Source organism: Coenobita brevimanus, chromosome 74, assembly GCF_032717465.1.
Source record: "Coenobita brevimanus isolate Jiangsu-jjx chromosome 74, ASM3271746v2, whole genome shotgun sequence".
In the NCBI taxonomy this organism is placed as follows: Eukaryota; Metazoa; Arthropoda; class Malacostraca; order Decapoda; family Coenobitidae; genus Coenobita; species Coenobita brevimanus.
Genome location: NC_137027.1, coordinates 8,813,171 through 8,832,244, shown reverse-complemented (window position 1 = coordinate 8,832,244; position 19,074 = coordinate 8,813,171). Strand labels below are relative to the sequence as shown.

The 19,074-nt window shown below is 42.3% G+C and overlaps 2 protein-coding genes across 2 annotated transcripts in view; both read left to right on the top strand.

The window, feature by feature from the left end:
• LOC145407909 (sodium-dependent multivitamin transporter-like) overlaps window positions 1-19,074 on the top strand; it is a 327,055-nt gene that overhangs the window by 132,901 nt on the left and 175,080 nt on the right. The gene's annotated exons all lie outside the window — the stretch shown is intronic.
• Window positions 3,864-19,074, top strand: part of LOC145407682 (uncharacterized) — a 118,867-nt gene continuing 103,656 nt past the window's right edge. The window contains exon 1 of the mRNA XM_080278549.1: window positions 3,864-3,974. Within this exon, the coding sequence (XP_080134675.1) occupies window positions 3,864-3,974 (111 nt within the window). The remainder of the gene's footprint in view (window positions 3,975-19,074) is intronic.

Below are 19,074 nucleotides of genomic sequence, written 5' to 3'. Positions count from 1 at the left end.
CTATATGAATTCAAATATATAATCAATTATAGTCCACATTTCTATAGAACCAAAAACCATACCATGCTGGATATTCTTTTGAGCCAGTAAATGTAATGCAACGAAAAGCACATGAGCCATATCCCAGTTGGTTGAAATTTTGTTAACGTCTCAGCGATTATTTAAAGAAATAATGGATAAATATGACATGAGACAGTAATAAGGTGCAGAACATGTTAAGGAAAAGTCCCATGAATATCATGCCAGCGAGAATACGGCTCTAGTCAGTGCCCAAATCGTTAATTTCATCAACTCAGCTGTCGCCGATCCCGCAACTGCCACAACACCAATGCACATCTTACCGCTGCAGCTCCTGTAGTTCTCGCTAGCACCTCAGCTCCCGTCACTGCCACAGTTTCCCGATGCCACCCATACCGCCATTCCCCGCTGATGTATCTCCTGTCAATGTTGCATCTCCTCCTGTTGTATCTCTCGCCATCTCTTGCCAACGTCGTAACTTCGCTCCGTTGTCCATGCATCGTATCACCCTGAGAGATGAACGTAAGTTCATTAAAGCTCAGTTTTATGACTTCTGTATACACATCGGTGTTTATTTAAACCCGCAAAAGGTATTTAGAACATTTTTATTTTTAGCTAACATGCATTAGTAAACTTAGCATACATATTTATCTTACCATTGTAGCTTCCGATGTCCCTGCCAACGCAGTTAACTCCTCTGCATTACTCTGCAACATGAGCGTGATTACAGCATCCATTTTGCCCGTAAGTTAGTGTTTCTTTCCCGTAGATTCCCTTTTATACAATACCCTTTATGTAAAACTTATCAACTTACATATTCATAATGCAAAAGACACACGCAGTCTGGTCTACACGAACTTACGTCCTTTATCCACTGCTGTATACATAAGCTTTTTATCCACCTAGATACACACCTACAGCAACTGAAATCGCGTTATCGATACAAAATATACAGGAACAAATACAAATGCTTCTCACTATAGTTAATTACTTGTTTAACGGTTTTCGAGGAAACTATTTGAAATATGCCTTTATTCTAACTGGTGGCTTGTGGGTGTACTTGTACTTTTCTGTCGATACATCTTGTGTACGTAATTGCAAGGAAAAAGTGATGTTATGTCACTCACCAGCACTCCTGTGAACGTTCTGTTGGTGTGAGTAAGTGGTGCTAGTGAGGCTGGTGCCAGGTACCTCACTCTCTCCTCACTCGCCACGGCATCTTTGGCAAGCTCCCTCTTCCACGCCGCACCCGTTCCTCTTAGATGCCTTGCCTAAAGAAATTATACAAACCTTGTTGCATTCTTGCCTTGCATGCTGATAGATTCTGAATAACGCACAGAGTCACTGCTACTTAAATGAATCTAATACAACTTGGTATATTTTGAAGATCAACATTAAAGCTCGTGGGTGCAATTCCTTCGTAACCGGGAACCATACCCAAATAACGAGTAGTCAGAGATTTAAGCCAACTTTTAATAGTTCTTACAGCACTAAAATGAGTATCATGTATATGCTCGTATGCTTTAAGGTGCTTTACGAGGCATTCTCAGCCTCATTAAGTATTCTTACGCTATGCCATGCATTACTGTATAGCTGATTACACATTTCATTTTTATTTAAAGGAATCTGTACATCTTTCTCGTTAGGTTCTCGGCCGCTACAAATGAAACTGAAACCGTTCAGGCCAAGGGTTTCCTGTATGCTTACTTGTTGCTATCGGCAAGATTTTTCAAAGAATTTTAATGGGTAAGGGGCAAGAAAATTCCACTGCCCCTGTCAGTATTGTCATTTTCTGTTCTCGTTATCGTTAAAATCAGGTTAGACATCAGTGGTAGTGAAGGGGTCAAGACCAAAAGACTGATATACTCGAATTAGTCTCCACTATGATAAGTTTTCCTTAGGCTGAAGAAATCTGGCAACAGCAAGAATAAAATGGACATCTTACTATAGAGTTAAATTGACCTGTAGACCCACCTTGGTCAGGGTCTAGGACAGCAATGGCAGCAGGACAGGGCGCAGCAGGACAGGGCACGGCTGTAGTGAAGCCTATACGGACCATCCACTTATCGCCCTCGACCTGTACAGTTCCAGACTTATTTCAAACCAGATGCAACAGATATGCAAAAACTGCATGATTGTGATAAATATATTATATAACTACAGTATGTAGGTATTTCAGCATGTTAGCACATTCAGACATAACATATACCATTTTTCTTGCTCTTAACTTCTGCTGAGATTTAACTTACCACATCTCCAGCCACCGCCGCAGCTCGTCTCTCTCCCCGGCGTCGTAGCTGTGCCGTCTGCATCTGTGGACTGTGAAGTTTAACAGCAGCAGCCCTCACTGTAAGTCTGATTTTATTTCAGTACAATATGGCTTTCCTTTGAGAGTTTCCTATACAGTTTTAAGTGTAGCTCCTTTTCCAGGATTCATGCAGAAAACTCTCTCATGATACGGTCTTGTCTGTACTGAACATGATTTACACCGATTTTTGTATTGTATTTATTTATTTATTTAATTTTATTATTATTATTAATTATTATTATTATTATTATTATTATTACTGCTAGCTTTGAGCCATTGTTAGCAAACACGCGTAGGAAAAAAAAAAACGTTCAGATGGCATCCTAAATTATCTTTAGCTCACGCCCTAGGAAACTTAATCTCATGTGGATGTGCACGTAATACTTCCTATGTAAATATAGAAAATATTAGCAAGCGATATACTGCATCCCCAAGAAAGCAGGGCGGCTAACGTGGGGTATGGCTAACGGCAATATCAGTATCCATCATGTGTGGTGCAGCCTGTTTCAGTTTGATAGTGGACATGGAATTTCCTTACTCTACTCGTGCACAGTTCTCACCGATACTATTTAAAGATTTTCGTCAGTAGTCATGGGTGATTTACGCTCTTATAACTATTAGCTTACTGTATCTGAATAAGAAATGTGACCTTGTGACATACCAGCATCCCGGTGACTGAATGTAGAATCCTGAAGGTGATGTGGCGTGGCGGTCCCTCACTTCCACCCACCGCTTGGCACGACCCTTCGTCCCTCCCTCCAGCCGGGCACGTCCCCCCCTCCAGCCGGGCACGTCCCCCCTCAGCTGGGAACGTCCTGGCAAGCCGACTGGTCCGCGACTCTCCTCTGACGTCGCAGCCTCCGCCACTCCCGCCTCCGACGTCGTGACCTCCGCGATGTACACCTGTAGTGAAAAATCAATGCATAAGACGTACAAAAATAGTGATTCATAGCGTTCAGTTCAAGACTTAAAAAAAAAAAAAAAAAAAAAAAAAAGAGATAACGTCCATCTGATATGCATCAGAGAAATACTATGTACAGTATGTTAGGTCAGCAAAAAAAAAAAAAAAAAAAAGTCCATCTGAAGGGAAAACGTGAAACACGTAATGGCGGAAACTCACTCTTGATGCTGCCGGGGTTATTTTCCTCGGCCATTATTTCCCTGATTCTGCTATACACTGTGCCACGCAGTGAAGGAGACCAACCTGGGAAAAAAAAAAAAAAATGATATAGTCGAAAATTAAGACGAGATTGGTAGGGTAAATTACAGTAAGCAAAATTTCAGACACGAAAAGAGGACTTGTAGCCGGCTTTCATTTTACAGGCAGACATATGGCTAATATTACTTAAGTTATATATATTATCCAGTTAAGTAGTACAAAAAATGAAGTCCATTGTCCGTTTACGAAAATTTGTACCCGGAAAATAAGTCACGAATGAAATACTTCTCCTAGGTTGTAGCAGCTGGATAACGTGGTAGCAGGAGCTCCAACACGCACGTCCATCTGGTGAGGCTGCCAAGTTCCAAATGGTAGACCATGGTCAACCTTCCTAACGTCATCACCTTAGCCAGCGCCATTAGTTCACGGCGCCACCGCATCGCCCACCAACCAGCTCACCTTGTCCTGCTTGTTTACTTCAAATTTAAGGTATTTTGAGTATTTATTTGACTTATTCAGTGTCATACGTACTTAATATACATTCGAGACTTACGACAGTACTTACGACTAGTGAAAATCGAGGTATTAGGGGCATAAAGAGGACTTTTTTGTCATACGTCATAACAAGGGGCCAAGTAAACCTTCATATTTAATTATTCAGCATGGTTTCTTTTTCCAAGGCTTTAATTCCTTTAAGATGTTATTCAATATAGTTTTCTTTCCTCCTGAACAGTCATTTATAGGAAATTCCTCCTTCATCGTCATTTTGGAGTGATTTATCGAGCTCAAAATAGGCCCCTTTTCCCTGTATCGAACACTAAAATTTCCTCTGCTTTTTTGGGCCATTTTCCCCTTGCCATTATATACAGCCATGGACCTTCATGCAGTCATGGGATAAGATTAAGCTTACATAGTGCGTTATTCTCGACTGATGAAATTACTTATAGGATAAAGCTTAATGCTAGTAGGTCTGTGTTTTTGTGTGATGCAGTTTCTTTTAGTATTTAGTTAAGGGAATGCACTGTTAAGATTTGAGTGGTGTATGTGTGTGTGTGTGTGTGTGTGTGTGTGTGAGGTGGGATGGTGGTGGTGGTTATGGAGTGGAGGTGGAGGTGGAGGTGGTGGTGATTGTGTGTGTGTGAGAGAGAGAGAGAGAGAGAGAGAGAGAGGGAGGGAGGAGGCATGGTATACGTGTACGTGTTAAGCATGGTATGAGTTAACATATATATTTTTGGTATATGTAGACACGGACGGTTAGACACAGATAGACAGACAGACAGACAGACAGACAGACATACAGTAGGTAATTATAGGCTTTGCTGAGGGCCACTTTGTCACCCTTCAGGTCCTGTGGCGTATGTCCGACTGACTGTTTCTCTCACACTCCCAGTCTGCCCAGTCACAGTTACCAGTTACTTTCATTTCATCTTTAATACAATAATCTACTTACTATTATCTCCTTATATAACAAACATCAGATAAAGGCATAATCGGATATTGTTCTGTTTCACTTTTGTTTTTAGGCATCAAGACAAGAGAGTTTTGCCATTTGCACGATAGTCTTCAAAATTTTCCCTACTGCTACAGCCACTACTTCTGCTACTACTACTACTTCCAATAATAATAATAATAATAATAATAATAATAATAATAATAATTTCGTTAGATTTGGACATTATAATTAGTCCACGTAATTAGCATAAATATTGTTATACGTGCAATATCATTTTTTTTTTTTTTTGCCGGAGAATTATGTGTTTAAAATCTTATGCCCACTTATTTACCTATGCCCTCTTAGTACTTAGTTATGCCCACTTAGTACTTAATCATGCCCACTTAGTACTTAGTTATGCCTACTCATTTCTTATTTATGGCCCCTTGTTTATTTATACCCACTTATGAGTTATTTATGTCCACTTATATCGTATTTACGCCCATTTATTAGTTATGCGCACTTACTATTTGTCCACTTATTTCTTATTTATGCCCACTTATTAGTTATTTATGCCCACTCATTAGTAATTTATGTCCACATGTTTCTTATTTATGTCCACTTATTTCTTTTTGATGCCCATTTATTGATTTTAATATAGACAACAACCCCTTCAATCCGATGGCGTATTTTCTAGTATATTCCTTGTATCAGACGATTTTATTCAGCGTGGGAGGGTGGCCTGGCAGTGATGGGGTTAATGAAGGCTTTATCTAACCCCTCCAGCACCAAATACCTCCCCTAAGCTGCATAAAATCGTCTGAAGATGAGAAAAGTGAATAAGAGAAAACGCCAGTGGGGTGAAAAGGGTAACTAATTTATTCATGGCCTTATTTTAGCCATTTATGTCTGTATTTATTCACTCGGGCTAAAAGGCGTTAAAGAATGTATTGTAAATTATTCAAAAGGAGAAATAAAAGAGAACATACTAAGTTCCGCTTTTTATTTTCCTCTTATATATATATATATGGAAATACACTTTTGAGGAGTTCATTGTTACTTGGTCCATATTTCGTCCTTATGCAGTTCATTTCACGCACTTCAGTGGCTGAAAAAAGACAGTGCTACGGCTCTATATAATCTCCATGGCACTTCTTTATGTCTACAATTTAATTACACTCTTTAATTAGTCGAAATGGCTTTAGATATTTCGTAACATCTCTCCCTTGGCAACTTAACTTAGTAACTTAGTTCGCGGAGATAGTTCAATTTCCCGTTCTTTATGATTGATCAAAATTTAAATATGGTAGAAGTTCTGGCCGCAACCTTAACAAGTGCAAAGTGGCCGAATCAGCAGCATGCTGGCTTGGTAATCTAATTGACACGGGTTCGATCCCCGGCTGGTTTAGAGGAATGTTTAAGATGTTAAACACGGGTTCGATCCCCGGCTGGTTTAGAGGAATGTTTAAGATGTTAAAGAGGCGCACCTGGGCAGGGGAAGTATGCATAGCAGGTTCCCTTAACATACACCATACACACACCTTCTCCAACATGTACATCATACACACAACGTCACGTACACAGACGCACACTATCAGCAGACACACGAAGAGAGAGGTATTCATAGAAATATGAGATGAAAGAGAGGGGGTTTTATTAAAAAGCATGATATAGCCATTACAGTCGTGAAAAATTTTTAACCTACCCCTGCTATTATGTATTTGCTGTCTCTCTCAGGCTCCTATGACCCACTCAGCTGGACCAAATCGTCTGGCATCAGCTGGAACATAATGTACTAGAGTTATGCTGGTCATGTGAGGGGGTTAATGGTGACAGTATTAACACTCTCAGGCTCCTATGACTCGCTCTCAGCAGAATATAATCGTCTGTCAGCTAGAATAAAATACTAGAGTTGTCCCGAGCATCAGAGGGTTAAGAATTGCCTTACTTAACCCCCTAATGCTCGGGTCTGCTCTAGTTCCTTATTCCAGCTGACTCAGACGATTTTATTCGGCTGAGAGTGTGTCCAAGGAACCTAAGAGTGTTAATACAGTGACCATTAACCCCCTCACAGTCGGCATAACTCTAGCATTATGTTCCAGCTGACGCCAGACGATTTTAGTCAGCGGAGAGTGAGTCAAAGGAGCCTGAGAGAGAGACAATAACATGCTATACACTAGTCATTTTAACTAGACAACAACAACAACAAAAATACCCTCTCTCCATCTTGGTTTCTGACCTGTAGCGGTACATTAACACTAGAATACGATGCTAGTCACGAAGAAGTCCCATTATAAAAAATATCCTCTCAGTTAATGTGAAAAACCATACTGTACATTTGCATGTTTTGCCTTTTCAAAGACTCGCTGATGTCAACCTTATTTTCTGTTTATTTTTCAGATGAAAGTGAGACTAGAGGTTGATGATCATGATGGTGGTGGTCCATATTTCGTCCTTTTGCAACTTATTTCTCTTAGTTCAGTGAATAAATAAATAACTACAAGCTCTACACCTTTCTCTAACCCTTCGTGACTAGGATCGTATTTTAGTGTTTTACAACTTAGCATTCAAGATGGAAAGATAGAAATTCTAAGCCAAATATTAGTTTAAAAAAAAAAAAAAAAAAAAGGCATAGTGTCCGCTTGACATTTTCTCTTCGCAGCAATGCAGCGAGGACGCCATCTTGTGCGCGGAATGCGTTGAAGTCCACGTTCTTCCTGACCGGGCGGAGCCATTATCCATGGGAGACTGAATGATAGTCTCTAGTCAGGCAATCTAGGACCCTGGGACGTCTGCCTGAAAAAGTAATGATAATGATAATAATAATAATTAATCGGTCATACAGATGAAATTCAGTAACTTAATCAGACCCATCAGCATGAGGACGCATGTCTAAGGTTATTTTTCTAACTGGATGGTTTAGATAAAATTTTCATTGAGCCCTTCCATATACCAAGGCCACTGGAAGCTCAATATGGTCCCCTGAAGGAAGTAAAAATAAAATACAAAAAGTCTTCAATATATAAAAACATCTGGCCACCTCGGGACTCGAATAGTGGCGCTCAATCTGCTGACGTCATTGTTACTCTTACTCTTTGCCAACCTCAGACGGTTTATGCAACTTAAGAAAACCGTCTCAGGATGATGGGACAGAAACATTGACCCCTTCAGACCGAGAACGACTTATTTACTTTGTTCCAGCTAAGGGCACGATTTTATTCAGCTTAGGAGATCCCCTGGTAAAGGAGGGGTTGTTGATGGCTTTACCTAACCCCTCCAGTTCCAAAAGCCTCTCCAGAGCTGAAGAAAATCGTCTGAAGGTAGAAAGAACACAGAAAAAATAGTTATAGTGGTAAAGGTGTTAAAAAAGGTACGTCAGGGTAGGGTTGGGTCGGTTATGGCAGGGTTGGGTCGGACATGGCAGGGTGGGGTAGGATAGGTTCATTTAGGATAGAGGTTTACGTAGGGTAGTGTTGAGTCGGGGATTTTTGGATAGGGAAAGTTAGGGTAGGGTAGAGTATGGGTGGGTCGGTTATGACAGGGTAGGGTGGGGTAGGGTATGGTTTAGATAGGGTAGTGTAAGGCAGAGAAGAGTAGGGTAGGGTGGGGTAGGGTATGGTTTAGATAGGGTAGTGTAAGGCAGAGAAGAGTAGGGTAGGGAAGGTTAGGGTAGAGAAGGGTAGGGTAGGAAAATTTAGAGAAGCATAAGGTAGGGATAAGATAGTAGGTAGCAGCCAATCAACCAAATAACCTTTAAATTTTAGCAACCCATGCCAACATATATTGAATTTACAGTAAAAATCTAAACTGAAGCCCTTTTTATTTAATTACATCTTAATTACAGCACAGACACTGAAATATTACTGGAACAGAACACAGTGATTATGAAGTATAAGATGACACAAAGAATGCAAAATTGTAATGAATAGAAGTTTATTAGATGTGTGTGTGTGTGTGTGTGTGTGTGTGCACCAGTTAAAGTGATGCAAGTGACTAACAAATCCTATTTATTAGAGCGTAGGAGCACGAGGCTAGGCAACTGTTAGTTCAGAACATTTAGGCACAGGACACCAACCTACGCCCTGGTAATGTCTACAAGATATAAAAACATCTGGCCACCACCGAGGCTCAAAGAGTGGTGCGCAAGACACGGCGCAGGTAGGGGCACAACACCACAGCACACCCACACCCTAACACCACCTCACCACATTCACCCTGGTGTTACAACTCGACTCAGTGTGTCTTCATAATTGGACAAAACCTAACAGCAGTAAGTGAGAGAGACGGAAGAAGATAAGGAGTGAAGTATGGTGTTGGAGATGATAATGCCATCGCCGAGACAAACCATTTAATCTAAGCATCACAATCCCACGGTCCATTATCCACACATACCCAGACTCAGAACCCCCTCTAATATGCATATCACAATCCCAGAGTCCATAAATCACACAAACCCGGACTCTTCCCTAACCCCCGGCCTGGGATAAAATACAGAAGCAGTTCGACTCAAGACAGTATACATAACACTATGAGATCGAAGGTGTAGACAACCCCCATTATCGATGGTGTAGACAACCCCCCACTATCAGATGGTCCTCTGTAAATCCTAGAATATGACTAAAGCATATGTATAATCTCTGCCGCGCTGCTGAATACCACAACATCCACATCATCACTACATCAACCCATCATCTAACCACACCATCCACATCGCCAAACCAAACCTTCCACTTCACCTCTATGTAAACCCATCACCAAGTCACGCCTTCCAAGTCACCTCTGTATCAACCCATCACCAAACCACACCGTCCACATCACCTCTATATCAACCCATCACCAAGTCATACCTTCCACTGTGTGTGTGTGTGTGTGTGTGTGTGTGTGTGTGTGTGTGTGTGTGTGTGTGTTTACCTGCGTGTGTTGATCGGTGTATGGAGGGGCTGTGAGGTCCCCGAGACTGCCATTCGCTGTCTACACTCCATACCTCAGTGTACAGACCCTTGACAACATTCTCGCCTCCCTCACACAATCACCTGGGGACAAAAATCATCATCATCATCATTGTTATCATCTTTATCCCATTATGCAGGAGGAGGATAAGTAAATCACATAGCAGTAAGAGAAATGTTAAAATGTCTGGTACAAATGGGACAAATCTTCTTTTCATCATTGAAGACTGCAGAATTTTCAGATGAATATAAATATAAACTTCATTCAGCCATTTACCTGTATGATGTCCACCCAAGCTGAATAAAATTGCCTTGTAGCAGAAAAAAGAAAAAACGCTCTCAGAGCACAAACCTTTATCAACACCGGTAAAATACTTTACATGGTTTACTTCTGAATTTCCTCATTTCTACCAGACGAATATTTTCGCAGGCTCGTATATACAGTTAATTCTACCTTCTTAGTCTGCTCTACTGTATAACAATATCTCAGAAAACGCAGCTCAAAATCTAATTAACTCTTCCTTGACCCACTCCTCTCCTATCCAACAGATTTTATTGAAATCCGATAAAAAGCTTGCTGAGGTATCTTCTACACAAACAGACAAACACACACTGGTGAATACATAATCTACGTACAACTTAGTTGGCGGAGGCAATGAAAATGATGTTGTCGGACTGAAAGGGACTAATATTTTTTATGTGCTGTAAAGTAATATCGTTTAATATATCATCCTCCTGAAGCCGCTGATGTAGTTTTCCATTTACTGTTGATTCCTACAGACGAGTTCATTCATCTCAGGAGAGACTCTTTCAAACGGGTGGGGATTGGTATAACTCCATTAATTCTGTCATGCCACGGGCGTTCTCCCAAGCTGAATAAAATCGTCTGGAGGTAATAACTATAAAATAATAGCTACGTCATCGGATTGAATGGTATAACAGAGAGGGATTTTTAATCTCCTGAATACAGTGGGACTCTCTTAAGATGATGACCATCGCCTGCTGACAGCAAGATAGTCAAGTCATATAATTTACAGTAGGCTGGAACATTATGTAATTAAGCTTCACTATGATTGTTATCGTGAAATATAATTTTATGAATAAATGGCAGGCCAGAAGTAAGTTTGAAATTTGTTTGCATTTCTTATTGCATATCTCATGTGTGTGTGTGTGTGTGGACGTGCGTTTGTGTGCATACGTTTTATTGAGCCAGGAAGACGAAGTCGATGGTCATTATTGTTGTATGAAATGTATCTCTGCGTGTCTGTCTGTGTCGAAAACTCAATTATCTGAAAGTACTGACTGTAGAAAGAAAAGCTATTAATGAAAGTTTTTTAGAGTCACAACTTGAGTTCGCATGTCACTCAACCAGCACTGGGAGTCATCCAGGATAGATACATAATAGTCGGGTTTTCATCAAACAGTATTATTACAGTCTACCTGGCTCACAGATGACGGGTAGTCTTGTTTATTTATTAATTTATTTATTTATTTATTTATTATTTACGGAAAAAGGTCACGAATGGCCAACAACGTAAATGATATTGGTAACAGTAATAATAATGGTATTTTATCATCATACCAACCAAACCCCTTCTTTTCTCCGTGAGCAGCGACGGAATCCGGAGTTGGCTACTCACTCGCGACACTTAAGACAAAGATAACCAACCTGGCTCACTCCTGAATGGCATTATGTGAACAGTAAACCCCAGCCAGCCCTCAAATGTAAACCCCCACAGGCTCTACCCGGTTGGAGTGCCTTGTCCCACTAGACCAACAGGCGTCACTTACTTATACTGAATGTTTACCACCCAATGTAAATAAATTGATTTTCGGGTGACATGAAACCATTTAGCTTGACATTCTATGTAGAGTTACCTGAAAGCAGCGCGGCATCGAGTGAGGGGCTGGTGGGCATCCTCACCTACCCAACAATAAACATAAATATAGTGGTAAATCACAATATGAAGTTCTGCAAGATTGTGACTTTCGATACTAGTGCAATAAAAATATGAGCATAATCAAAATGCACATTTACACCAAAAAAGTATCTGAAACTTTTCATGACGTTTTAAAACAATGGCCGAATGATTTGAAATTAATCTCAAGTAATTTTCATAAGTCCTAAATCTATACAGCAAACAGAATTAACAGATTTATTACATGAAACATACAATCCATCAACCACACTAATTTATCGTATGTGAAAAATGCGAACTTCAGCCATTGATAACAAGTTTTCAGATACGTTTAGGAGCGAATGAATTATCAACACGTCTTACCGAGGAATCTACAGCTTCAAGACGACGACGTGAGTGTCCTTGCTTCCTCGTGCCTTCGCCCCTCAGTTTCTGGATGGCAAACGAACCTCTTGTGGCAGCGCAGGATGAGACGGTGGGAGAGTACGAGTAGGCGGGATGGGAACGTATGTGCCATCTTGCTTGATCCACTGCAGCGTATCTGATGGGTAAGGATAATGTGAGAGGATGATAAGGGGACGCGAAATGAAATACAGATAGATAGATAGACAGGTAGATAGATAGATAGATATATAGACAGACCATATAAGAAACAGACAGACAGACAGACAGACAGACAGAGACAGAGACAGAGACAGACAGACAGAGACAGAGGATACCCTGATTCATAATAATATCCTCAAGAACTATAATTACAGTATGAGTGATGTTGTCCGACAAGATAATTACATTAATGTTGTTTTGACAGACATCGATAAAGACAGACACAGACAGACACAGAGAGAGAGACACCACAGACACAGACAGAAACAGACATAGACAAAGACAGATATAGACAGACACAGACATAGACAGAAACACAGATATAGACAGACACAGACGCAGAAAGAGGCACAGATATAGACAGACACAGACACAGACAGAGACATACATACAGACACAGACCTGACAGAGACATACATACAGACACAGACCTGACAGAGACATACATACAGACACAGACCTGACGGAGACACACATATAGACAGACAGAGACATAGACAGATACATACATATTGACAAACCCAGACACAGACAGACATACATATAGACATACCCAGACATAGACAGAGACACACATATAGACAGACAGACACAGACAGAGACAGAGACACAGATACAGACAGACACACATAGAGACACAAATATAGACAGACACAGACATAGACAGAGACACAGACATAGATATAAATGTGGAGATGCACAAATAAGATAGACTGACACGAATATAGATGCAGACATAGAAGCAGGTGTATCAAGAGGGAAAAAAATATGTAGACAGAGACATACAGAGACAGACATACACGGACACAGACACAGACATAGACAGACACAGATATAACAACAAACTGACAAACTTACATAGCAGACACATAGCATACAAAGAAACATATTTAGACAGACAGACATAGACAGACACAGACACATGCACCGACAGACACAGGCATGGACATGGACACACACACACACACACACACACACACACACACACACACACACACACACACACACACACACACACACACACACACACCACCACCACAAACAACAGCAACAAAAACAGCAAGAACACAGAAGCACATTCAAACACAAACACACACACACACACACACACACACACACACACACACACACACACACACACACACACACACCACCACCACCACCACCACCACCACCACCACCACAAACAACAGCAACAAAAACAGCAAGAACACACAAGCACATTCAAACACAAACACACAAACACACACACACACACACACACACACACACACACACACACACACACACACACACACACACACCACCACCACCAACAACAACAACAACAACAACAAAAACAACAATAACAACAAAAACAGAAAGCACACACACACACACACACACACACACACACACACACACACACACACACACACACACACACACACACAGTACATTCAAGTGCCAGCATAAAAATACACACAAGTACACACATGCATATATACACATACACATATACCGGTATCCGCATACAGAGGCTTACAGGAGGCACATACACGCTAACAAGTACATGTAGACATGAACCAGCACATCAGCATGCGCATAAGCATACACATGCAAATGAATATACACACATAACCATTAATATAGATAGCCACAATACATACACATGCACATGAACAAATTTACGAACATACACATGCACCTGCACGTGTACAATACATATATACTATCGTACATGCGCATACACATAATCATGAACAAGAATATGGACATAAACATTCACATACACAAACATGAATATGCCTGTACAAATGCATATGCTGGTGCATATGTTCATTGACTGGCACAGGCGCGTGGACAAGGACATGCGTATTCATGTAAACATATAGATACACATAAACATAAATGCACACACATTCACATACACATAAGCACTCACATGCACTTAAGCAAAAGCACAATACATAAATGAATACACGCGCACATACACACACAAAATACATAAACAAATGTACAAAAATTTACATATATACACATAGACTACACGGACGCACAGTTCCACTCGACAGTGTGGGAGGGGGAAGGGAGGCTGCGTGGTAGAAGGAGGTGGGAGGTGGGAGGATGGTAGGTAGTAAGGGATGGGAGGGGAAAGGGAGGCTACTTGGTAGTAAGGAATGGGAGGGGAAAGGGAGGTTGCGTGGTAGTAAGGGGTGGGAGGGGAAAGGGAGGCTACTTGGTAGTAAGGGATGGGAGGGGAAAGGGAGGCTGCGTGGTAGTAAGAGGTTGGAGGGGAAAGGGAGGCTGCGCGGTTGCAAGGAATGGGAGGGGGAAGGGAAGCCGCGAGGTAGTACTAGGTGTGGGGGGAGAGGGAAGGATGGTAGTAGGAGGTGTGAGGGGGAGGGATGGTAGTAAGGGGCGGGAGGGGGAAGGGAGGCTGCGTGGTAGTAAGGGGTGGGAGGGAAAAGGGAAGCTGCAAGGCAGTAAGGGGTAGGAGGGGAAAGGGAAGCAGCGAGGTAGTACTGGGTGCGGGATGAGAGGGGGAAGGATGGTAGTAAGAGGTCTGAGGGGGAGCGATGGTAGTAAGAGGCGGGAGGGGGAAGGGAGGCTGCGAGGTAGTAAGGGGAGGGAAGGGGAAGGATGGTAGTAGGGGTAAGAGGAGGAAGGGAGGCTGCGAGGTAGTAAGGGCTACGAGGTAGTAAGGGGTGAGAGGCGGAAGGGAGACTGGGAGGTAGTAAGACATGGGAGGGGCATGGGAGACCGCGAGGTAGTAAGACATGGGAGGGGGAGGGGAGGTTGCGAGGTAGTAAGACATGGGAGGGACATGGGAGACTGCGAAGTAGTAAGACATGGGAGGGGGAGGGGAGACTGCGAGGTAGTAAAACATGGGAGGGGAAGGGGAGACTGCGAAGTAGTAAGACATGGGAGGGGGAGGGGAGACTGCGAGGTAGTAAGACATGGGAGGGGGAGGGGAGACTGCGAGGTAGTAAGACATGGGAGGGGGATGGGAGGCTGCGAGGTAGTAAGACATGGGAAGGGGATGGGAGGCTGCGAGGTAGTAAGACATGGGAGGGGGAGGGGAGGCTCCGACGTAGTAACGGATGGGAGGCTGGAAGGTAGTAAGAGATGGGAGGCTGTGAGGTAGTTAGGGATGGGAGACTGGAAAGTAGTAAGAGATGGGAGGCCGTGAGGTAGTATGGGAGTATGAGGGTCGTAGGAGAGGTTGCAACGTCCTAAAGGAAGCTGCGAGATAGTAAGGGATGGGAGAGTGAAGAAAGGAATATTTAGGTAAAGTTTTCTCACCTTAACTTGCCGGAGACTTTCGACATTTTGGAGAATAAAACAATACTACGGCCCAGCATCATCTCCATAGCACTTATTCGTGACTAATTGTACGTTTATGTTATAGTCTCTTGCTATGGTTAAGGATTCTAGATGGGGAGATGGCAATAACAGGCCAAATTAAAGTGACAAGAGTATTGTTAGGGTGATCATTAGGCTGTCTTCTCACGTCACACAACATCGCCTTGTTTCCGCATCTCAGGACCAGCGGCATCATTTTCTAGTGTCTCTGTGCATGTTCTGAAACTCTGTATACATCGTGAAGCTGTGTTCACATCTTGAAGCTGCACATACCGTGAAACTGAGCATCTTAAGAAGCACACCTTTCAGACTTATTCGAAGTTTAGTGCAGGTCTTTCCTGGACACGTCCTGAAGCACACCCCATTTCCTGAATACATAAAATCCCTGATACCCATACACGTCCTGTAATATTACACACGTCCTACGTACACACTTCTTAAAGCCACGTACACGCTCTGAAGCCCTGTGCTCGCAATGAAAACCCGTACAACCATCCCGCGGCTCACGCACATCTCTCCACGCCCACTGTAATGGCTATACTGGCGTCATACTCGACTGCTGATTCAGAGGGTTCGAAGCAGTGGCCGAGATAGTAAAAATTGTTTCGACTCTTCGCATGTTCTATATTGACTCTATATTCATTCTATATGCACTCGTATTATCATCATCAACATCATCATCATCGTCGTCATATTTCTCACTCATAAAATAGGGTCGGTAGGATCCAGATGTAAATGGCGAGATGAGATGAAACGATACTGGCGATACTGTGGTTTATTTCCTTTCCTGGATGTTTCGAATAAAATTATAGTTAATTCGCTTCATCTTGACGGAGATTTTCGTCCTTTTCCAGTTTATTTCGTAGGGTTCATCGGCTGACTACAATAATATGGTTCTACATCCTTTCCACAATACTTCTTGACTAGCACCATATTCAAATGTTGATCTCGTGCTACAGCTCAGTAATCATGATGGAATAGCAATTATAAGTAAATAGTTCTTTTACCTTAATCTGGTCTAGATCTGCATACTCTCATAGCTTATTTTACGCAGCTGTGTGGGAGGGTAAGTCAATATTGTGGATTTACATCCTTTCCACAGCATCTCTGCGTGACTAGCATCATATGCTAGTATTAATTTCTTGTTACAACTCAGCATTGGAGATGGAGGGATAGGAATAAATAAAAGTGAAGCGACTATAGTGCTTCGAATGTAGGACTCAAAATGAATAAGAGGGAGGGTCAAATTTTAAAGATTTTAAGGGCCACACTTCAATGATCCGTTTTCTGTGTTATCTCATTTAAAGAAAACGCGGCGTATGGTTATATGGAAGGAGTAACAAAATCAAAAGTTTGTATACGATCATTCTTGGCCTCCAGCGACATTTCCCAGAGTGTTTGGGGTTGTGATGAATAATATAAAATGTTATGATCTTCAATGATACGATTCTTCCATACCAACTCCTGTAATGATTGGTATACGTGCATGAAAACAAGCATAAACTGACGGTAGGCTTTGAATGTAGATTACAACACAGATGTGGGTCTCGCAGGAAGGAAATCTCTTTACCTGTGCATGAGAGAGGCATCTTTAATTTGAAATATTATCTTTATAGGACTTTCATCCATGTGCAAAATGAACTGTAAACCTAAGGAGTATCATCAATATTATTCTGCAACATCAGGGGGTAATATCTTATAATAAACAAACCATACGACGAAGAGTATCACTGTTCTTAGCACATGAGGAACATAATTAAATAAAAGGTTGTGCGTGAGGTGGGTTGAACTGAGGTTAGGTGAGGTAGTAAGGAGGAAAAGTGAAATGGGAAAGATGAACAGGTGAGATGAGGAAAAGAGTACAAAGTGAGGAAAGTGAGATAAGGTGAAGTTAATGAGGTAAGGTGGATAAAGGAGCGAGGTGAGAGGCAAGAGACAGTGAGGTGAAATGAGAAAGAGTGAGGATAGTGAAGAGGGAGGTGAGGGGAAATGAAACAGAATATGAGAGGTAAGAACAGGTAAGGCGAATGAGAAAGAATGAGACGAAGGGAACAAGATAGTGTGAAGAAGAGATGGGAGATGAGATAGTGTGAGGAGAAATGAGATGTAGTGAGATAAGGTTTAAAAGAAATGTGACGAGGCAATGAAAAATGAGATGAGGTGTGATAAGAATTTTTAAAAATGAGACGAGATGAGGAGAAATGAGATGAGGTGAGATGAGGGTAAAAGAAATGAGAGGAGATGCAGGGAGGTGAGGTGAAGTGAGCCTCCCCCACATAAGGTCATCTGCCCCGCCTACCCCCTGTGACTTCCCCCCAGGCGGCAGTAGGGTCATGTTATTCACTCTCATCCCCCTCATCACCCCTTTCACCCCTCACCCTCTTCATCTTCTCCCCACCCCCTCCCTCACCCCTCTCACTCCTTCCTCCTCATCCCCCCTCACTCCCTCATCTCTTACTCCCCTACTCCCTCGAAACCCCTCTCATCCCTTACCCTCTTTATCTTCCCCTCACCTCCCATACCTTCACCTCCCTTCTGATTCCCTTCCACTGCCTCCTTCTCACACCTCCCTCCCTCCCCTCAGCTTTTCATCCCCTCCCCTCCTATTTCTTTACTGCCTCCCTCTTAACCCTCCTCCTCCTCCTCCTCTCGTTCCCTCCTGTTTCTTTTCACCACCTTACTCTCGCCCCACTTCTCACTTCATCCCTCCACTTATCCTCTCCTCCTCTCTCGCATCTTACCATAAAGTATCCTGTATCTGACCCTGTCGCGTTCTAGAAGTGAGCGGTAAAAACAGAAAATGAGGAACCTCTCTCTCTCTCTCTCTCTCTCTCACACACACACACACACACACACACACACACACACACACACACACACACACACACACAGTAAACACACATGAATACATACATACACAAACGGCCTAGTCGTTGCTGATGTATTGGGGTTCTTCATGTACAGTGTATTACACATGCATTAATACACTTATAAACACACAGACACCCAAGTACGCACACAGGGTTCGTAAATGGTCACTCGTTCATTCTGCACTACAGGAGGAGGAGACTGGCACTGCAGGAGGATGAGTACTAGAGGAGGAAGCAGTTGCCACTCGAGGAGGAAGGATTTGGCCCTGGTTAAGGAGGAGGCTAGCACTTGACAAGGAAGATAATGGCACTGAGGGTGAAAGAGGCTGGTACTGGAGGAGGAAGATTTTGGCACTGGAGGAAGAAAAGATTGGCACTGGAATATGAAAATGTTGGCACTTAAATTGGAGGTTGGCACTGGAATAGGAAGAAGTTACCACTGGAGTAGGAAGAGGTAGGCACTGGAAAAGG